Source organism: Lolium perenne, chromosome 5, assembly GCF_019359855.2.
Source record: "Lolium perenne isolate Kyuss_39 chromosome 5, Kyuss_2.0, whole genome shotgun sequence".
Classification (NCBI taxonomy): domain Eukaryota; kingdom Viridiplantae; phylum Streptophyta; class Magnoliopsida; order Poales; family Poaceae; genus Lolium; species Lolium perenne.
Window position 1 is genome coordinate 157,972,352 of NC_067248.2, and position 16,446 is coordinate 157,988,797.

At 42.8% G+C, this 16,446-nt stretch overlaps 2 protein-coding genes across 2 annotated transcripts; both read right to left on the reverse strand.

The window, feature by feature from the left end:
- Positions 1-253: 253 nt before the first annotated feature.
- LOC127300343 (SNF2 domain-containing protein ENL1-like) lies at positions 254-6,780 on the reverse strand. The gene is made up of 18 exons (XM_051330442.2): positions 6,325-6,780; positions 5,564-5,694; positions 5,428-5,482; positions 5,024-5,251; positions 4,869-4,924; positions 4,701-4,791; positions 3,995-4,132; positions 3,833-3,913; positions 3,152-3,349; positions 2,995-3,066; positions 2,454-2,534; positions 2,250-2,368; positions 2,031-2,142; positions 1,849-1,917; positions 1,670-1,764; positions 1,219-1,350; positions 993-1,098; positions 254-906 (listed from the first exon to the last, which is right to left on the reverse strand). Exons 1-18 carry the CDS (start codon positions 6,778-6,780, stop codon positions 790-792), a joined length of 2,337 nt encoding a protein of 778 aa, XP_051186402.1. The 3' UTR covers positions 254-789.
- Positions 6,781-11,390: 4,610 nt separating this feature from the next.
- Positions 11,391-14,810, reverse strand: LOC127300344 (protein H2A.5). Its single transcript, XM_051330443.1, has 6 exons — positions 14,539-14,810; positions 14,199-14,407; positions 13,122-13,195; positions 12,919-13,025; positions 12,721-12,804; positions 11,391-11,670 (listed from the first exon to the last, which is right to left on the reverse strand). Exons 1-5 carry the CDS (start codon positions 14,713-14,715, stop codon positions 12,757-12,759), a joined length of 615 nt encoding a protein of 204 aa, XP_051186403.1. The 5' UTR covers positions 14,716-14,810; the 3' UTR covers positions 11,391-11,670; positions 12,721-12,756.
- Between the last annotated feature and the right edge of the window lie 1,636 nt (positions 14,811-16,446).

Consider the following 16,446-nt stretch of genomic DNA (forward strand, 5'->3'; position numbering starts at 1 on the left):
CTGTTAGAACCAGAAAGATCGCCCACCTGCATCTTCTATTTTCATTAGAAACATACAACCAGCATCCATAATACATACCTTCATCCAAGAACATAAGACAGAAACTGAACCAACAAATGTTGGACCCAGCCACTAACTGGCTCAATGGAGTTCGGCCGGACAAAATGCACGACTAAATTCAGCAGGCACTGAAGAAAATTCCGCAAGCAGTGAACTCTTTCTTCAGTTGGTGATGACTGATGAGCTTGGATGTGATCATGCTGAATCGCTCAACCCCTCTTCTTCTACCTCCAACTCTCTATCTCTCAAGCACAAACGCTATGGAAGAAAGTTGGAAAAACTCTGACACACACACAGCACCAAGGAGAAGATAATGACTACATTGTGTCTTGCCCGTGCCTCACGGCTCCCTTTTCCATTCATTTGATGCAATATATATATATATATACACACATAAGGTTTGGCACTCATGCCATAAACTCCACTAACCACTAACTCCTCGCTCAGCTCCTAGAATCACTCCATATCCTTGTGGCCCGGCCACTAACTTGACCAAGCTTTTAGCTAGCTCACTAACTAACTATGCATGCAGACTCTCCATGCTGCAATCTGGCTGCTTCTCACAGCCCTCCACATGCACATGTACTTGGCTTACACCTAATACACCTACTGATTAACCAAACTACTGGCCATGCGATGTGCACACATGCACGTTCAGCCTCTCCTAGTACACAAAACAGATCTTTTGACAAAATTAACTCTAACAGGATGCACATAGCAACGACCCAGTCAGTAGATCATTTCCTTGGACGACGAAGGCGATGAGTCAGCACCCACCGTCAGCTTTCCATTATCCAAAGCATTTACTATCTTGTCTGCACAGTCGGACAGCCTTGGCTCCAGTGTCTGCCAGCCACAATATATACATTCTTCTCAGCTTACTGTAGACAGGCAAAGGTACATAGCTGATTGTGAAATTGAAGGAGACGTACCGTGCTCGCGAAGGTTTCTGTCAGCCGGTTCATCTCTTCAGGGATCTCTGAATTCGTGCATGTTGTAGCAGTGAAGCACTCGTCCTTTGGCTTAGCATGGGCACCCCTACATGGCATAAAGTCAGGTTATATTTACCCTTGCAACTACAACACGGCGCAATCCACTTTCTACCAGCTAGAAAGAATGACAAGATGCTGTGGGCTGAAGGCAAGCAGCAGCACTGACCTGCCCAGTGCATTATTCTCAGTAAACATCGGCAGGACTTCTGTTTTTGAAAATAGGAGGCTGTGATAACCTACACCTGCTGTCCCTGGTTGTTGCTCCAGAAACTCTATGTGCTCCCTCAACGGCGCATCTCTGGAAGAGGCAAACAGATTAACTTCTGAGCGAAGAAAATAGAATTGTCACGAACTCACCAACTGACAAAATATCCAGCAAAAAACTAGCTGTTACATTTTTGTTTGGGTACCCTATATCATTGTATCAAAAACTAAAGCCTTGTGTATCTCAAAATGTCTGCATAACACCTCAACTTTTGGTGTGCATTTTCTGACTGATTTATACTATGGACTAATTAAAGCCAGTTTCATTTCATATTACGTCACAATATATGGAACCTCGAACAGTCAGATTGTAGATATCTTCAGAAGTAATGGAAAAGAAACAAATGCCTTACATGTCAAGAGGATACCCATGCTCTTCTTGCAATTGTTTCTGCGTAAGGGATACATCAAAACCTTGTTCCGGCAGACTAAAAGGATCTTGAATCTCCTGAAGATATGCAACAAAATTAGCCATTGCATATCTTATAGGAAATCCAGCAAGCACAAGTAATAATGGTATCATGATAAGTACACTCTGGCTGAAGTAATGTGGCTGTTCGTTCTTCTCCGTGGCTGCCCTAAACAAAGCACCCTTGAGGACCTGGCAAAAAGTATTATGCGATTTGAGGAAGCAGAAGTATGGAACTTAAAGCTGGAGCCTAGATATGTTATATGAAAAACATTGGATTAAAAAGTTTTAAATCATATTTAAACCTGCGTTTTATATATCTTTTCTTCCACGGTTGCGGATGTGATCAAGCGGTATACAATCACATCTTGTGTCTGTCCAATTCGATAAACCCGATCAATGCTCTGATCGTCCGTACTGTAGAAAGGAAGATTGTGTTATCGAATAGAAAACTTGCAGTGACAAGCATTCTATAAAACCAAAAAAAGGAATAACTTAATTAGGATGTGTCAATGTTCAGGTACCTTGGATTCCAGTCAGGATCAACTACTATGACACGAGCTGCCTTGGTGAGTGTAAGTCCAATACCACCGACTTTTGTGGTCAGCAAAAATATCTGAGCTCCAAGGCCCTCTTGGAAATCCTAGATATGCAAACACACAATACATAAGAAACATAGCATTCAATGGAAGAAAACAACGTAGAAAAAGGGAAGCAAGAACAGAAACCTTCACGATCCTTTCCCTCTCAGAAATCTCAGTGTTGCCATCCATGCGCGAAAAGCTGTAGCCCTCTAATAATATAGCTTCCTGTTGCAATAGTCGAATATGTTATGACAGAAAGTGTGTTATACCTAGGGCCCTAGTTCTACCATAGCTAGGTGAAAACAACATAGAAAAATAGGTAGCATCCATATCTCAGAACATTTTTTTATAATAGATATACTCAACAAAAACTGGAATTTGTACACTTCGATGACAGCAGTAGATCAAAGATGCCAAAAGCCATAACTCATGCTACATCTCAAGTTATCAGATAATTTTACTCTCAAGTAATTCTACTCGACTATTGAACAGGACAGTAAGGTGATGTGTCTCTTCTGGGGTACAGAAATTTAGCATAAATTTAGCATCATTATATTTCGTAAGAAGAAAATTCCCATATAATATACCAACAGAGTTTATCATGTGTGTGATAATGCGAAGGCAGCAATGTACACAAATAATAAGTTTAATTTGAAAATTATACAAACAAAAACTAACAGCATACCTGAATCAGGTTTAACATTTTATGAGTCTGAGAAAATATCAGAACATGGTGTCCTTCTTCAAGAAGATTCCGCTGCAACATTAGACATTAGCCATTTGAGTTTACACAAACAAATACGGAATACAGTAACAACTAATGGGCACCAAAGAATGTTTACCAATAACGCCAAGATAAAAGATAACTTGCATGAGACTTCCGGGCCGACTTCCACTGCCCCATCATCACGAGGCATATCTCCGAGGTTCATGGCCATTTTTTCAGCCATCTCCATTTCCTGATCATTGTTTTCAGCCATATCCATTTCCTCATCTCTCTTAGTCACTAACTGTGGGTGATCACATATTTTCTTCAATACCTATTGAAGAAAAGAAAAAATAAGAAACGAACATGATTGCACCAAAAAACATGCACACATCAAAAATGATGAATCAAGGGCATACAATTAGCAGATGCTGCCTCCCATAAAAGATATACTCTGTCCATTTCATTTTTTAAGGCGTATTTTTGGTTTAGCTCAGAGATAACGGAAACGACTAATAGTAAGGGAAATTTATTTTTCTTGGGAATAAGAGAGAATAGCTAGTTAGTGTGCATGTTTAACAATATACGATGAAGAGAGTCAGAGGTAAATGAGGACAACAGAGAAACAAAAAAGTCATCATTTCTACAAGCATGCCTTATATTTTGATACAAGTTGTATAAAAACATAGGCATTTGAATTAGAGCGAGTATACGATGAGCATTCATGAAGAGAACTAAAAGAGTAGATGAGAGCAACAAGACAACAAATAAAGGTAGACAAGATTGGGCAAAGAAAAGGCTTTGAAGCTTTGCTTACCGTGATTGCAGCCAAGGGATTTCCTCGCGATGCTGCTAAATGAACAAGTTCACATTTCAGAAAAGCTTTATATAGCTGCCTCTGCACCCAAAAAAACAGACAAATTGCAAAATCGTCAAAAGCCAATTATTCAACCATTATTAATGATGCCAAAAATCATACCTGACGATCAGTTAATTTCAGCCAGATAACCAGCTCATTCTTCTTCGGAAGCTGTTTATCATCTGTCAAACCAGTCTCAAGGAATACTTCACTTTTCGTACGACGCAAGAAGTATGGCTTTATTCGTTCTCTTAATTCCTGTGAACAAAAGGCAAGTACCAAACAAGAATTATAAAAAGTTTTTGTGTAGTTGTCCTCAAGTAATAATCCAGAAGGATGAGCAACATTTCCACAACGTAATGAAATAAATTAGGATTGCTTAATCTAACAGCTTGCCCTCCCATGGTTCAATTGAAAGTGGACATTAGATAATCTGGAATTCGAATGCAGTTCAGTTATAAAATTGCTTTCACATGTCAAATCGGAGATGAAAGTACTACTTAGCTAATATATATGGATAAATTTTGTGCATCATAGAACTCAGTTAATGTCCAACTTTTGATTTATCCACAGAATCCTAATGTCAAGAAAGTAATTTCTCAACAGAACTCAGTTAATATCCAACTTAATTCACATTGGAAAATATGAAACACAAACATTTTACAGTACTAAACTGCCAGTATGACAAATTAGCAAATGCAAGAAAAAACAATGTGTAGATACTAATGTTGTCCGGCCACAATAGCAATGGGCATAGGCTTTGGGTACATCTATCTCTTGGACATAAACACAGCAAAAAAAAAAAAAAAAAAAAAAAGACAGTCACCTTTGCTACGTCTGAGCTTATGTCCTTCGCTAGACTTCTAGCGCTCTTGTCATTTCCTTCATAGATAGGTACTTCATACTTTTTTCTGAACCTGCCAAAACATAGAGAAATAAATAACACTAGATGGAACGTCACTACTGCAGGAAACCGAGAGAGTAAGTAAATTACTCATCCTTATCAGGCAAGACTTCCGGGCAACAAAAAGAGAAAATCGACCACATTTCCTACGAGATTACACATGCTTATTTTCATTAGTAATATGAGGACAAAGTAAATAGGAGCATTTAAAGCACGAGGATTTAGGAAATTTAGCTTGGTGATACCTTCAAGTTATTCTGTATAGGTGTTCCGCTGATGGCGATCCGATGGACACAAGGTATTTCCAATAAGCATTGGGATCTTTGTGCTTTCGGGTTCTTGATCAAATGTGCCTCATCAAGAATAACATAATTCCACATTTTCCCCTCCTCCTCCTCGTCATAGAAATCACCCCTTATCTGTTTGTAGTTTATTCGGACCATATCATACGTTGTTAACAAGATGCCTCCCTCCTGTACAAGACGATATATGACTCATTAAAATGTCTTGTGTCTTGAAATAACAAGCTATAAATTATTTTAAATGGCGGTTATGCGAAAATGAATCTATGCTGGAATTTGTCTGTTAGGATAGAAGGCGAGGTTAGGAATGACCAAGAAGACATCCATGTTAGGAAACCAAACCAAACCTTGAAGACATGTTGCAGCTCATAGTGACGAACATCTTTTTTGGGGCCATAGTAGCTGTAATAAAAAGAAAGAGGAATCATTAGCAGCAATGTCAGGACTTGACCTGCATAGATTTGAGGAAATAGGGGATCCTACGTGCTGATCTTGTGCCTGAGGCCGACGACTGATAGTTCCTTGATCCAATGGGTGAGAACCATATTCGGGGTAACGACTAGCACCCTCCTTATTAGACCAGAGTGGAACAACCCTGCAAGGAAGGCAGAAACCTGCAAGATAAAAGGATGCAAGTCTCTCATCAGGATATTGCATCACCAACTTGATATTAAAAACATATTGTGGCAAGGAAACAGGCCATTGTCAATGCAATTTGCAGATACGGAGCGCGTAACTAGCTTGGAAACAAGTACAAGTAAGCACGTAATATCAACAAATAGATGTTTCTCTCGTGTCAGAAGATAGTTGGTTTCAGTCCCATAATCCAAAAACTAAAGATGCAGGTTTTCACACATAATAATTTCTGCTGCATAGTTAGTAGTAGTGAACATCCACAAGGCTAAGAAGTAAGCGAAGACCTTCCTGGCCCGATCTTTCCTATCAGTAATAAGTAGTATAAGGGAAAAAAAAAAAGGACCCACTGATACACAATTACACATTAACATGCCTTGCTATAATGAATCAATCTATGATCAACTAATTTAAGGAGACTGAATAAATGCATGGGTTCGATGAATGCAGAAACTGAAGATGCATTTTTTTCACAGTATTTTCTTCAGTTTAGCTAGTAGTAGTAGCAAACATCCACATGAACCTTCTAAGTTCTAACTCTAAGCAAGAAGTAGGTGAGAAAGCCTCTTGTTGATAATGAATCAATCAATGGATTACAGGAAGAAATGGACCTGCATGGTTTTGCCTAGTCCCATGTCGTCACCGAGGATCCCACCGGTTCCCCTGCAGCGGAGAGACCAGAGCCAGATGAGCCCCTCGCGCTGGTGGGGATAGAGCTTGTTGAATATTCTTGTCGGGAGCTTGTACGGCGGCTTGCTGCTTGCCACGGTGTCCACCATCTCGAAGTCTGGAAGTCTGTCTTGCTCCTCTGCCGCATCGGTGTCATGGTATTCCAAGACCTCCTTGACGTCGTCATCGTCTTCACAATCCCCCGTGGACGTGGACTCTTTCATCTCCAAGCTGCTGCTTCCAACATCCTGCAGATTGTATGGCGGCTTGCCGCTTCCGACGGTGGCCTCCATCTCTAAGTCCGGAAGTTCTTCCGACACCGCCGCGTGGGTGTCATGGTATTCCACCACCACCTCCTTGATGTCGTCGTCTTCATATTCGAAATGCCCTGTGGACATGGGCAGTGGCGGCGCCAGGTTCGAGTTGTTGGGTATTCATTGTAAATTTTTTTGGTCTCGAGGCACCATACTGTATGATTTAGAAGCTTGTTAGTAAAAAATTAGGTTTGCTAAACAGCTAATCTGCTATGCGCATGTGTTTGAAGATGTGAAAAGTAGTAAGCCGGTTGGACGCCGAGTCATGCGCATTGCCGCCGCGCACCATCGGCCGTCGCGCCTGCTCCGCCTCGGCAGCCACTGCCAATGGGCGATGGCCACTGCTCCCCTTCTAGCTCTGCCGTCGGGCCGCCATGTTTGCCTACAAATAGGACCAAAACGAGCGCAGTCCCATCCTTAATTCTCTCCCTTCAGATTTAATTCTCCATAATTCTTTCTCAGGTCCAGAGCTATTGATTGGCCATGCCTGCATGGGACTCTCCTTAATCTCTGGCGCCATCAACTATCCCTCCATGAATTGAAATCTACCTTAACGAGTAGCTGAGAGGAGCGATTAATTCTGCATGGTGATATCTTCCAGACGAGAACATGTATATTATAAAGTTTATTTTGCTCAGATTCTTGGGTATTCACTTGCATACAGGTGCATACCCCCAGCGCCGCCGCTGGACATGGGCTCCTCCATCTCCCAGCTGCTGCTTCCAACGCCCTGCAGCTGGTCCTGGCCGGAAGAGGTGTTGCTGATCTTGCATAGGCGGCGGCAGCCTGGCAGCTTCACCTTCATGATCATCGCCACGTCTGCAGCAGGTTCGGCATGCACTGGGCTCTGGGGGCCGCCGGAAAGGTCGGCTTCAGAGATGTGCAAGGACGGGGAGGGGGGCGGCGTCGGCGTGGCCATGGATGATGGCACTGTAGCCTGCAGCTGCAGGTATTGAGTAAAGGGAGGGAAGGAGGTTGAAGGCAGCGAGTGCCACCCAACTGCGCTGAGGACCTCGCTGAAGACCCTTGCTGTAGTGAGCTTGAATCCCCCTCCGACCTCCTCCGACGGATCCGTGGCATGGATTTCCTCATTGTTGCCGTCTCCATCTCTGCTTCCGACACCCTGCATCCTGTCTTCGTCAGAGGAGGTGCTGCTGTTGCTGCCGGTTGTGGAAAGATGGGCGGCCGCGGCCGTATGGTGGTCCAAGGACGAGGAAGGCGGCATGGCTGGTGGGACTGGAGGTTGAAGAAAGCAGGGGAAGGAGGAGGGAGGGATCGGGCAGTGGCGTGCGAGCCAGCCAAGCAGGGAAGAGGTGCTCGCCATGGATACGTGAAAGGAAGAGAGGAAATGAGGGAGTATGAGCTGCGGGAAGGGAAGGGGTTAACAGCAGGAGAGGCAGAGGCGCCTCCTTTTCGAATTTCGAAGTTTGAATCCTTTCGCGTATCAGCCAAGCCAATCTACGCGCGGTGGTGCCTCGGGAAGGAACATGTGGTCAGTCTCAATTACTCATCCTCCTATCCCGTCGCTACAGCACAGTGTCATCACAAAAAAGTCTTAAACAAACATTTTTTGAAAGTCTAGGAATAGCCAATCAATGATACTCCAAAATTTACTCACCTGGGGCGTAAGAATCACTGGGAAGAACGAACACACGTTGCTTCTTTCCTTTTGCCTCCACCTAGGAGATTGACAGAAACGGGAAGATCAACTACGAGCACTTCCCAAACAACATATCAACTGTTCTGTGACAATCAGAACTACTACCTGCTGATGCCAAACTGAAGAATCCTGAATTCATTCAAAACACCAAGCGATTCCCACTACAAAGCCAGTACAGGCTGCTTCAGGCATGCTACGCACTGACTTGGACGAAGCCTTTCATCTCTGCTCGTCCACCTGATGCCGATCCGAATACATTTTCAGTAACCATGCCGTCACTCCACATGTTGCCCTCCTACGCGTAGCCACTACCAGTAATCCAAGTTATCCCTATTTACAACACCGACAGCCAAAACGATATGGTACATACATAGCAGAGTCAGTCAGTCACAACTTAGTGACCAATCAACAAACAGAAACACTAGCCTACTGCAACATCAGCAGCTGCTAAAAGTTCAAAGTTATAGGGTCCCCTCCCTCATCACCCAAACAGATCACCCCTGGACGCCGACGACTCGGGGGAGGACTCGATCACCGTCAGCTTCTCAGCCTGCTTGTGTATCTGCTTCTTCAGCTTGTCCCTGCAGTCGGGCAGCCTCAAGACCAGCGTTTGCGACAGCAACTCATTCTTCTCAGCTTGATTCATGATAGGCAAAAGACGCATGTTTTTCTTTGGAAACGAATAGGCAAAAACAAGTTTCACATACGGTGACATCCACGACATAAGATCCTCCCAATAAGACCTGATCGCTCTGACGGTGAACGCTCCAGCCAACCGATACGACTGCACAACAAGAACATCGGCACGTTCACCAACCATGTCTCCCCGGTTGCACCTTGAGCAGCATTGGGCCATTGGCACCTGGTATCTGCATAGGAGAAACTGGTGACCACTGATATCATCATATAAATGCGAACTGAGAAGCTGTCGGAAAGATGGACATATAACCTTTTATATTTCTTTATTTTTTCAGACACGTGTACATGAGAGGGTTAATCAGCAGTAATAAAACCATAATATCCATACAGATAGTAAGAGCTTCAAACGACAGTAAACCTGCTAGTGACTGATACTGTTCACTCCCTAGTTGGCAACCTCAATTCTGAGCTCTGCCACCGAAACGTTCATAAACAACAATAGTAGCAACCAAACCAAGTTCAGCTTCACTTTAGTGAAGCCAACATGAAGACATGTGGCATGATTATGTCCCAGCTTCACTTTACTGAAAGCCAACAGGAGCATCATGAAACTAACAGGTTTATATCATCCAGGAGAATCTGTAGCTTTCCATAGCATATATCTAGGTGTCTTGCTGATCAGTAGCTCTGCTGCACAAATTTTTCAGACAAGTGCTGAATCTTAGATTAGTCTAGAGATTAGAAGATCCGGAGGAGATAGTACCTATGGGTGTACGAATGCGGATAGGCACCTAGTTACTCTAGTTCTTGCAACAAGTAATTGATTTCAGAGTTCGGACCAATTATTATGTGTACTGAAGAGTGGCACTATCTTCGACTCAGTATTTCTCTTTGCTTGCGGAAGTCAGACAAGAATGAAGAATGGACAGGTGGCTGAGTTCCTGCTTGGTATACTACCTAGGATGTCATTCAGCGGCCCATACCATTTTTTGATTTTCAGCTATTCTAACTTCTAACTAATATGCATTGTGGAGACCTTCAATCATTGTTTTAAAGAAATCTTTGGTCTACTTACATTTTACAATGCTGCTTGATGAATGATGATAGGGTGCCTTGTCACTTGCTTGATGATGTCAACGAAAAATGTGGACAAATTATATTGTAAGTGTGCACATTCTGGTTCCTGTTGTGTGTTATTCCTATACTACTTGAGCTACAGATCATCTAAATTCTCAAGCCTTGAAGGAACTAGTGCAGATACAGAATGCATTTTATTATTGCTCCCTTGTGTTATATGATTGGCTGGTTCAGTTAAATAGGAGATGGCTCATAATATAATTTTCTCATTTGTAAATATCTACTGAATCATGAGTGCTTGGAGACATGCAACTCTAATGTTGGTACAATTGCCCAAATTAAGCTCAAATTTATTGCTACCCGCTATATAAATTTGCCAAGCATAACCTCAAATTTACAGAGCCAGTGCCACTCTGAACAGTTACAGTAAGCCACACTTGCTGCAGCATACATAATGCACCACTAGATGGACAGATAATTTCCCTGGGACTTGATATATTCAAGTATTAAGATCAGGGCCATGAATTGCTAAACATCACACATATAAGTAACATACGTAATGTACATGATTTAGCATGCTGCAAAATACATAATACACTTCTGAGTGGACATCTATTTTCCTGGGATTTGGTGACATATTCAAGTTCTAAGATCAGGGCACCAACTGTTCAACATTCAAAGTTTTACATAATGCATGATTTAACATCACAGAAACGATATTGAATAGGCACCTTACTCATGTCGTCGTCAGCAGCAGCAGATTATCTGCAGTTCGCGTAGTGCACCCATATGTTCCTACCGTCAAGCACCTGGAAATTAAACAATTATTCCCATGTAGAAAATCTGGGTTAGCACTAGTAAAAGGATAAAAACTGCGCAGGGCACTGCGTATTATCCTGCAGGAACTTCACATGTGCTATATCTGAAGATGTACGAAGCACAGCTCACCTAATTGCTCTCATCATCTCCAATGCTGCAGCAGCTTCAGTTTCCAAAGAGAACTTGATGAAACCGTATCCTCGACACATGGTGGCACATGACTTTTACTGTCACACACAATCATTATTTTTACAGGTCAATCTCGAATCAACCAAATACCAAAGATCAACAACCGAGAAGATCCAGAACTGATAGATAGATCAGTACCTTCGGCAACACCGCCAAGCTGGGCGAATGCATCCTTGAGAGCAATCTCATATGTGTCGTAGGACAGACCTGCAGCTCAAGTCAGTGGAACAGATAACAGGGCATCACAAAAATCCAGTAACATATAAATGTTCAGACAGATTGTTCAATTCAGTTAAAACTACAGAAAATATTTGCACGAATTTAACAAGAATAATGCGCTGCGATTGCAATCAACAAGCAGGATTATTCAGCATTCCAGATAAGATTTTATACAACTTAAAATAAAATGTCATCTCTGCAAAATGATAGTGGCATCCAGGGCATAATATTCCCAGTAAGATTTCATCTCTCAAGCGGTAAATGCTCCAGCCAACCCTTACGACTGCACAACCAGCACATCGGCACGCTTGCCAACCGAATCTCCAACATCATGATCTTCGTCATCAGCATCTATGATTGCCAGCTTGTACCTGCATAGGAGAACAAAATGACCGTTCTTTTCGTAGAACTGTGAACTGAAAACGCCAGTTCATAACAGCCATGTAAATATGCACACAAACTTCAAGCTCATTTACATGAGAAAGCCGTGGTAACAGATACTAGTAAGCGTATTAGTGACTCATGCTGTTCATTCCCTCTATAGGTGACAACATCAAATCAACCTCTCCCTCTGAAACGTTCATAAAAAACAATAACACAAAGCGAACCAAGTTGTCCGACCGAGGCAAGTATAACCGTTGGGGTGAATACTGAAGGACCCCCCAACTACGTAATTGTTGATTCCTCAATAAGAATGATTGCTTCAACTACCCATCTGCAAAGTTCGGCATAAAAAAGGTGGGCATGTGGCACTGTTTATATTGCTTAGTTTTCAAATTATATCATGCCTGCTAAGTGGAAATTACTATTATGTTCATTTATCCCTCTTCTTAGAATGAATGGTTTACAGCCCAGCTTCGCTTTGCTGAAAGCATCAGGAGCATCATGAAACTACTACCTGGGGACTCCAATAGTCCAGTTTACCATGACGGCCTGCAATTTAACAATAACTATTGGACAAATTACAATATAAACATTTACGTTCAGATTCCAGTTCTTTGTTACTCCTATACTGGCCTACAGCTCCTTGAAGGCTCCCTTGCGTTACATGATTGGCTGGTTGAGTTAAATATCAGATGGTTCATAAGAAAAAATTCCCCCTTGTGAATCTCTAGTGAATCATGTGTGCTTGAAGAAATACAACTCTCTTTGGTAAAATCACCCTGATTAAACTCAAATTACTGCTGCCTGTTATATAATATATAACTGTTCCACAGATAAGCTCTAGTCTACAGAGTCAGTGGCACTCTGAATACATAATACACTTCACTATTGGATAAACAGGTATTGCCCATGGGACTTGATGACATATTCCAGTTCTAAGACCAGCACATGAACTGTTAACATCACAAATTTAACATACATAATGCATGATTTAACATCACAGAGTCCGAACACGAGAAACGATATTGAGTAAGCACCTTACTCATGTCATCATCAGCAGCAGAAACAGCGGATCATCCGCGGTTTGCGTAGTGCACCCGTATGTTCCTACCATCAAGCACCTGAAAATGAAACAGTTATCATGTAGAAAAGCCGTGTAAGCAAAAGGATAAAAACTGTGCCGGGCGCAGCATACTATCCTGCAGGAACTTGACTTGTAGGGAGCACATTATTACCTCATCACTCATCTTCTCCAATGCTGCAGCTGCTTCATCTTCCGTAGAGAACTTGACAAAACCATATCCTTTGGATTTCCCCGTCACAGGATGGCATATCACTTTCACTGTCACACACATGACACATACGGTTTTACAGGTCAATCTCTAATCAACCAAAATCACAGATCAACCACCAAGAATATCAAGAGATAGATCAGTACCTTCAATGACATGGCCGTGCTGAGAGAATGCATCCTTGAGAGCAATCTCATTAGTGTCATAGGACAGACCTGAACTCAACTTTCAATGGAACAAACAGCAGAGCATCAAAAAAAATTGAACCATATATATAAGCCAGAAGCCCTGCTAAATGTTCACAGATTCTTCTTAACATTTACATTCAGTTAAAACAGGAGGGAATATTTGCACGAAATTCACCAGAATACTGCATTGCCCTTGCAGTCAGAGAGCAGGATGATTCACAAAGCTATCATGGAACCCATATTCCTAAGTGGACTGCAAACTACCATGTCAGACAGGAATGCAGTAAGATTCACATAATCTGTCATGAAACCCAAATTATTCACACGGATTCTTCCTAACATTTACAATCAACAAGCATTAAACCTACCTTCCTAAGTAGGTTCGCAAATCTACCGTATCTAAACTGGAAGGACACCAGATCACGAACAAAAACAAAACGGCAAAGAGATGGTACCTCCGACGAACAATTTGGAGCATGAGGAGAAAGCGGCGCCTCGATTCAGGATTGTTCCGACAAGAACGGCATGGGGCGCCACCTTCCTTCCCCAATTGAACATCGTCTGGAAACCCTAGAAATAACCCCCAAATCCAACTCGCCCAGATCAGAACGACATTACAAAGATTCCGATTCGAACCTCGCTGAACCAAGTTATTGCAAGAAGGCCCTCAAGATGAATAAACAAAGAGAAAATGTTGAAGAAACGAAGGAAATCGAACAGGCGCATCAAGAAGAACATCCAGTAAAGCATAAACAGTGATTCTTGGCATACAAACGAGAAATTGACAGCGGTTGAAAGGGCAACGAGATTCAGGTTTCGGCATCCATTAGCAAGAACTCAACCACACCCAGATGTTTTGTCTTGTGAACCAGCACTACAAACACACGGCTTTTTCTAACCCAAAACACATCCCCCATCTCTGAAAACACGACACTTGCACTACACAACTATGCAGAACCGTAGCCTACGCTACCCTACTCCTCATTGTCGGCGGCGGCATTCTTCTTGGCGACGGGCTTCTTCTTCTTGGGCGACTTGGAGGACTCCGCCTTCTCGGCCTTCTCGGCAGCCTTCTTGGGGAGCAGCACGGAGTGGATGTTGGGGAGGACGCCGCCGTGCGCGATGGTGACTCCGGACAGAAGCTTCCCGAACTCCTCGTCGTTGCGGATGGCGAGCATCAGGTGGCGCGGCATGATGCGGGTCTTCTTGTTGTCCTTGGCGGCGTTCCCGGCGAGCTCCAGGACCTAGTAGGGGGTAAAGAAAACAGAACAAGATTCAGAGACCGGTCCGTGTCGAGAGCAACAAAGCAGAGTTCGAGCGCGATCGATCGATCGAGGCGAGGAAAGAGAGGTGGGCGTTCGGGATAGACGGTTACCTCGGCGGCGAGGTACTCGAGGACGGCGGCGAGGTAGACGGGGGCGCCGGAGCCGACGCGCTGCGCGTAGCGGCCCTTCTTGAGGAAGCGCCCGATGCGGCCGACGGGGAACTGGAGCCCGGCCTTCACGGAGCGGCTCACCGCCTTCTTCCTGTCGCCTCCCTTCCTTCCGGCCATCTCCTCCGACGAACTGCTCCGGTGCGGTGGCGGCGGCGGGAACGAGCGCTGCTGTGGCTGGTGGTGATGCTTGCTTTTTTTTTTTGAACTGTGGTGATGCTTGCTTTGAAATGCTGATCGCCGGAGGGCGACGGTTTTATAGGAGCCGGGGAGGTGGGCGCCATCCGGGTGAGGCGACGTGCGAGGCTGTGAGCCGTTGGATCTTCGAGGTGGGGCGGTGGGGATTGCTTCGGGGGAGCGTGATCCGTGGGAGCGGTTGATCGACCAATCAGAGCGCGGATAGTTCCGCTGTGGCTTCGCGCTTCTTCTTTTTGGCTGCCTTTCTCCTCTTTTCATTTCGCGGTTTGTTGGTGTGTGAAACGAAAATCGAAAATGGGAGGCGCGAGAATATGAAAAGGAATATGCTGATTCTTCGTTAATTACGTACTCCCTTTTTTTAATTGGTATACATGGTCGTTTTTATCCTAGTGACCTCTTTTGCTCCTGCTATAGAAACTCCTAGTGAGCTTGCTATGACTTGGATTCACATGCGGGTTGAGTGGAGAACATATGAACTGATACCTTCCATTCTTATTTGATAGAATGATATCACTTTTCAAATTTAAGTATATTTACATTGCATATGACTTGCAGAACCAAATTTGAAATATCTTTAGACAAACAAAAACAAAAGAGATCCCAACATGAAGAGTGTCACATAAAGACAAACACGATGACACTATTCACAGAGCAATTTAGCTTTTTCGTTCCTCTTTGTTATTTCAAATTTAGTTTTGAAAATTCTAAAGAATGTAAACACGCATCTTGTGAATATCAATAAATATGTTATAATGTTTTGACATATACAAAATTAAATTTTGTAAAGTTGTATATCGTGGTATCATGGAAACTATGGTATCACTAGATATTTTCCTGGCCTGGCTGCTACACTGCTACATGGGCGGAGTGATACCTTCCATCTGGATTATGGATTGTAGTATTATAAGTTTTTCCCCTAGAAGACCTAGATTTAATCAAACTTTAAAAAAACATTGCTAAATGGTTTGAAGAAACTTCTATAAAACTTGATATTTAGTTTTATCTTATATTTACCGGACCTTTCCGTTTTACTTTGTTTGGTGTTGTTTTCACGGGATGGAAAATAGGTCAAGGTCAAAGATTCTCATGCAACTATGCATCTATATCGAAATGAAGCACAATATTATGTAGCAAATAAAATAGTGATAAGAAATTTGTGAGCAACACATTCGTAAATACTATTGCCTCTAAAGCCAGAGGTAAAAATAGCCTCTTAATCCAACCGCTGTCGCCACAACCGCAAGTAATAACCGTAATTAAGTAAAACGAACCAAAGCATTAAAATAGTTGATATTGTTGTTTATCATAGGCGAATCACTAAAAGTGTATTGATACTTTTCTCTTTCTGTCATTGAGGTTTCAAGGTAGCACGTCGTTCTCCACTCATTTCACCTCTTCCCTTAATCGATCCAAAAGGCATGGGTATCTGCAAGTCCTTGAATCGAGGCAAAGAGACAAAGATACAAGATAGCAAAGCTCATATTGAATCTCTACATAAAACTCATATGATTAGATGCACATAAACGCTGCGAGGATTCACCCCAACTCGCAGCCCGTGAGGAATACTCACGCATAATAATAACAAGATCAAAGATAGAAATCATTGTTGCAAATACTTGAACTAAAATAAAATATTATTACAATGGTCGCCAA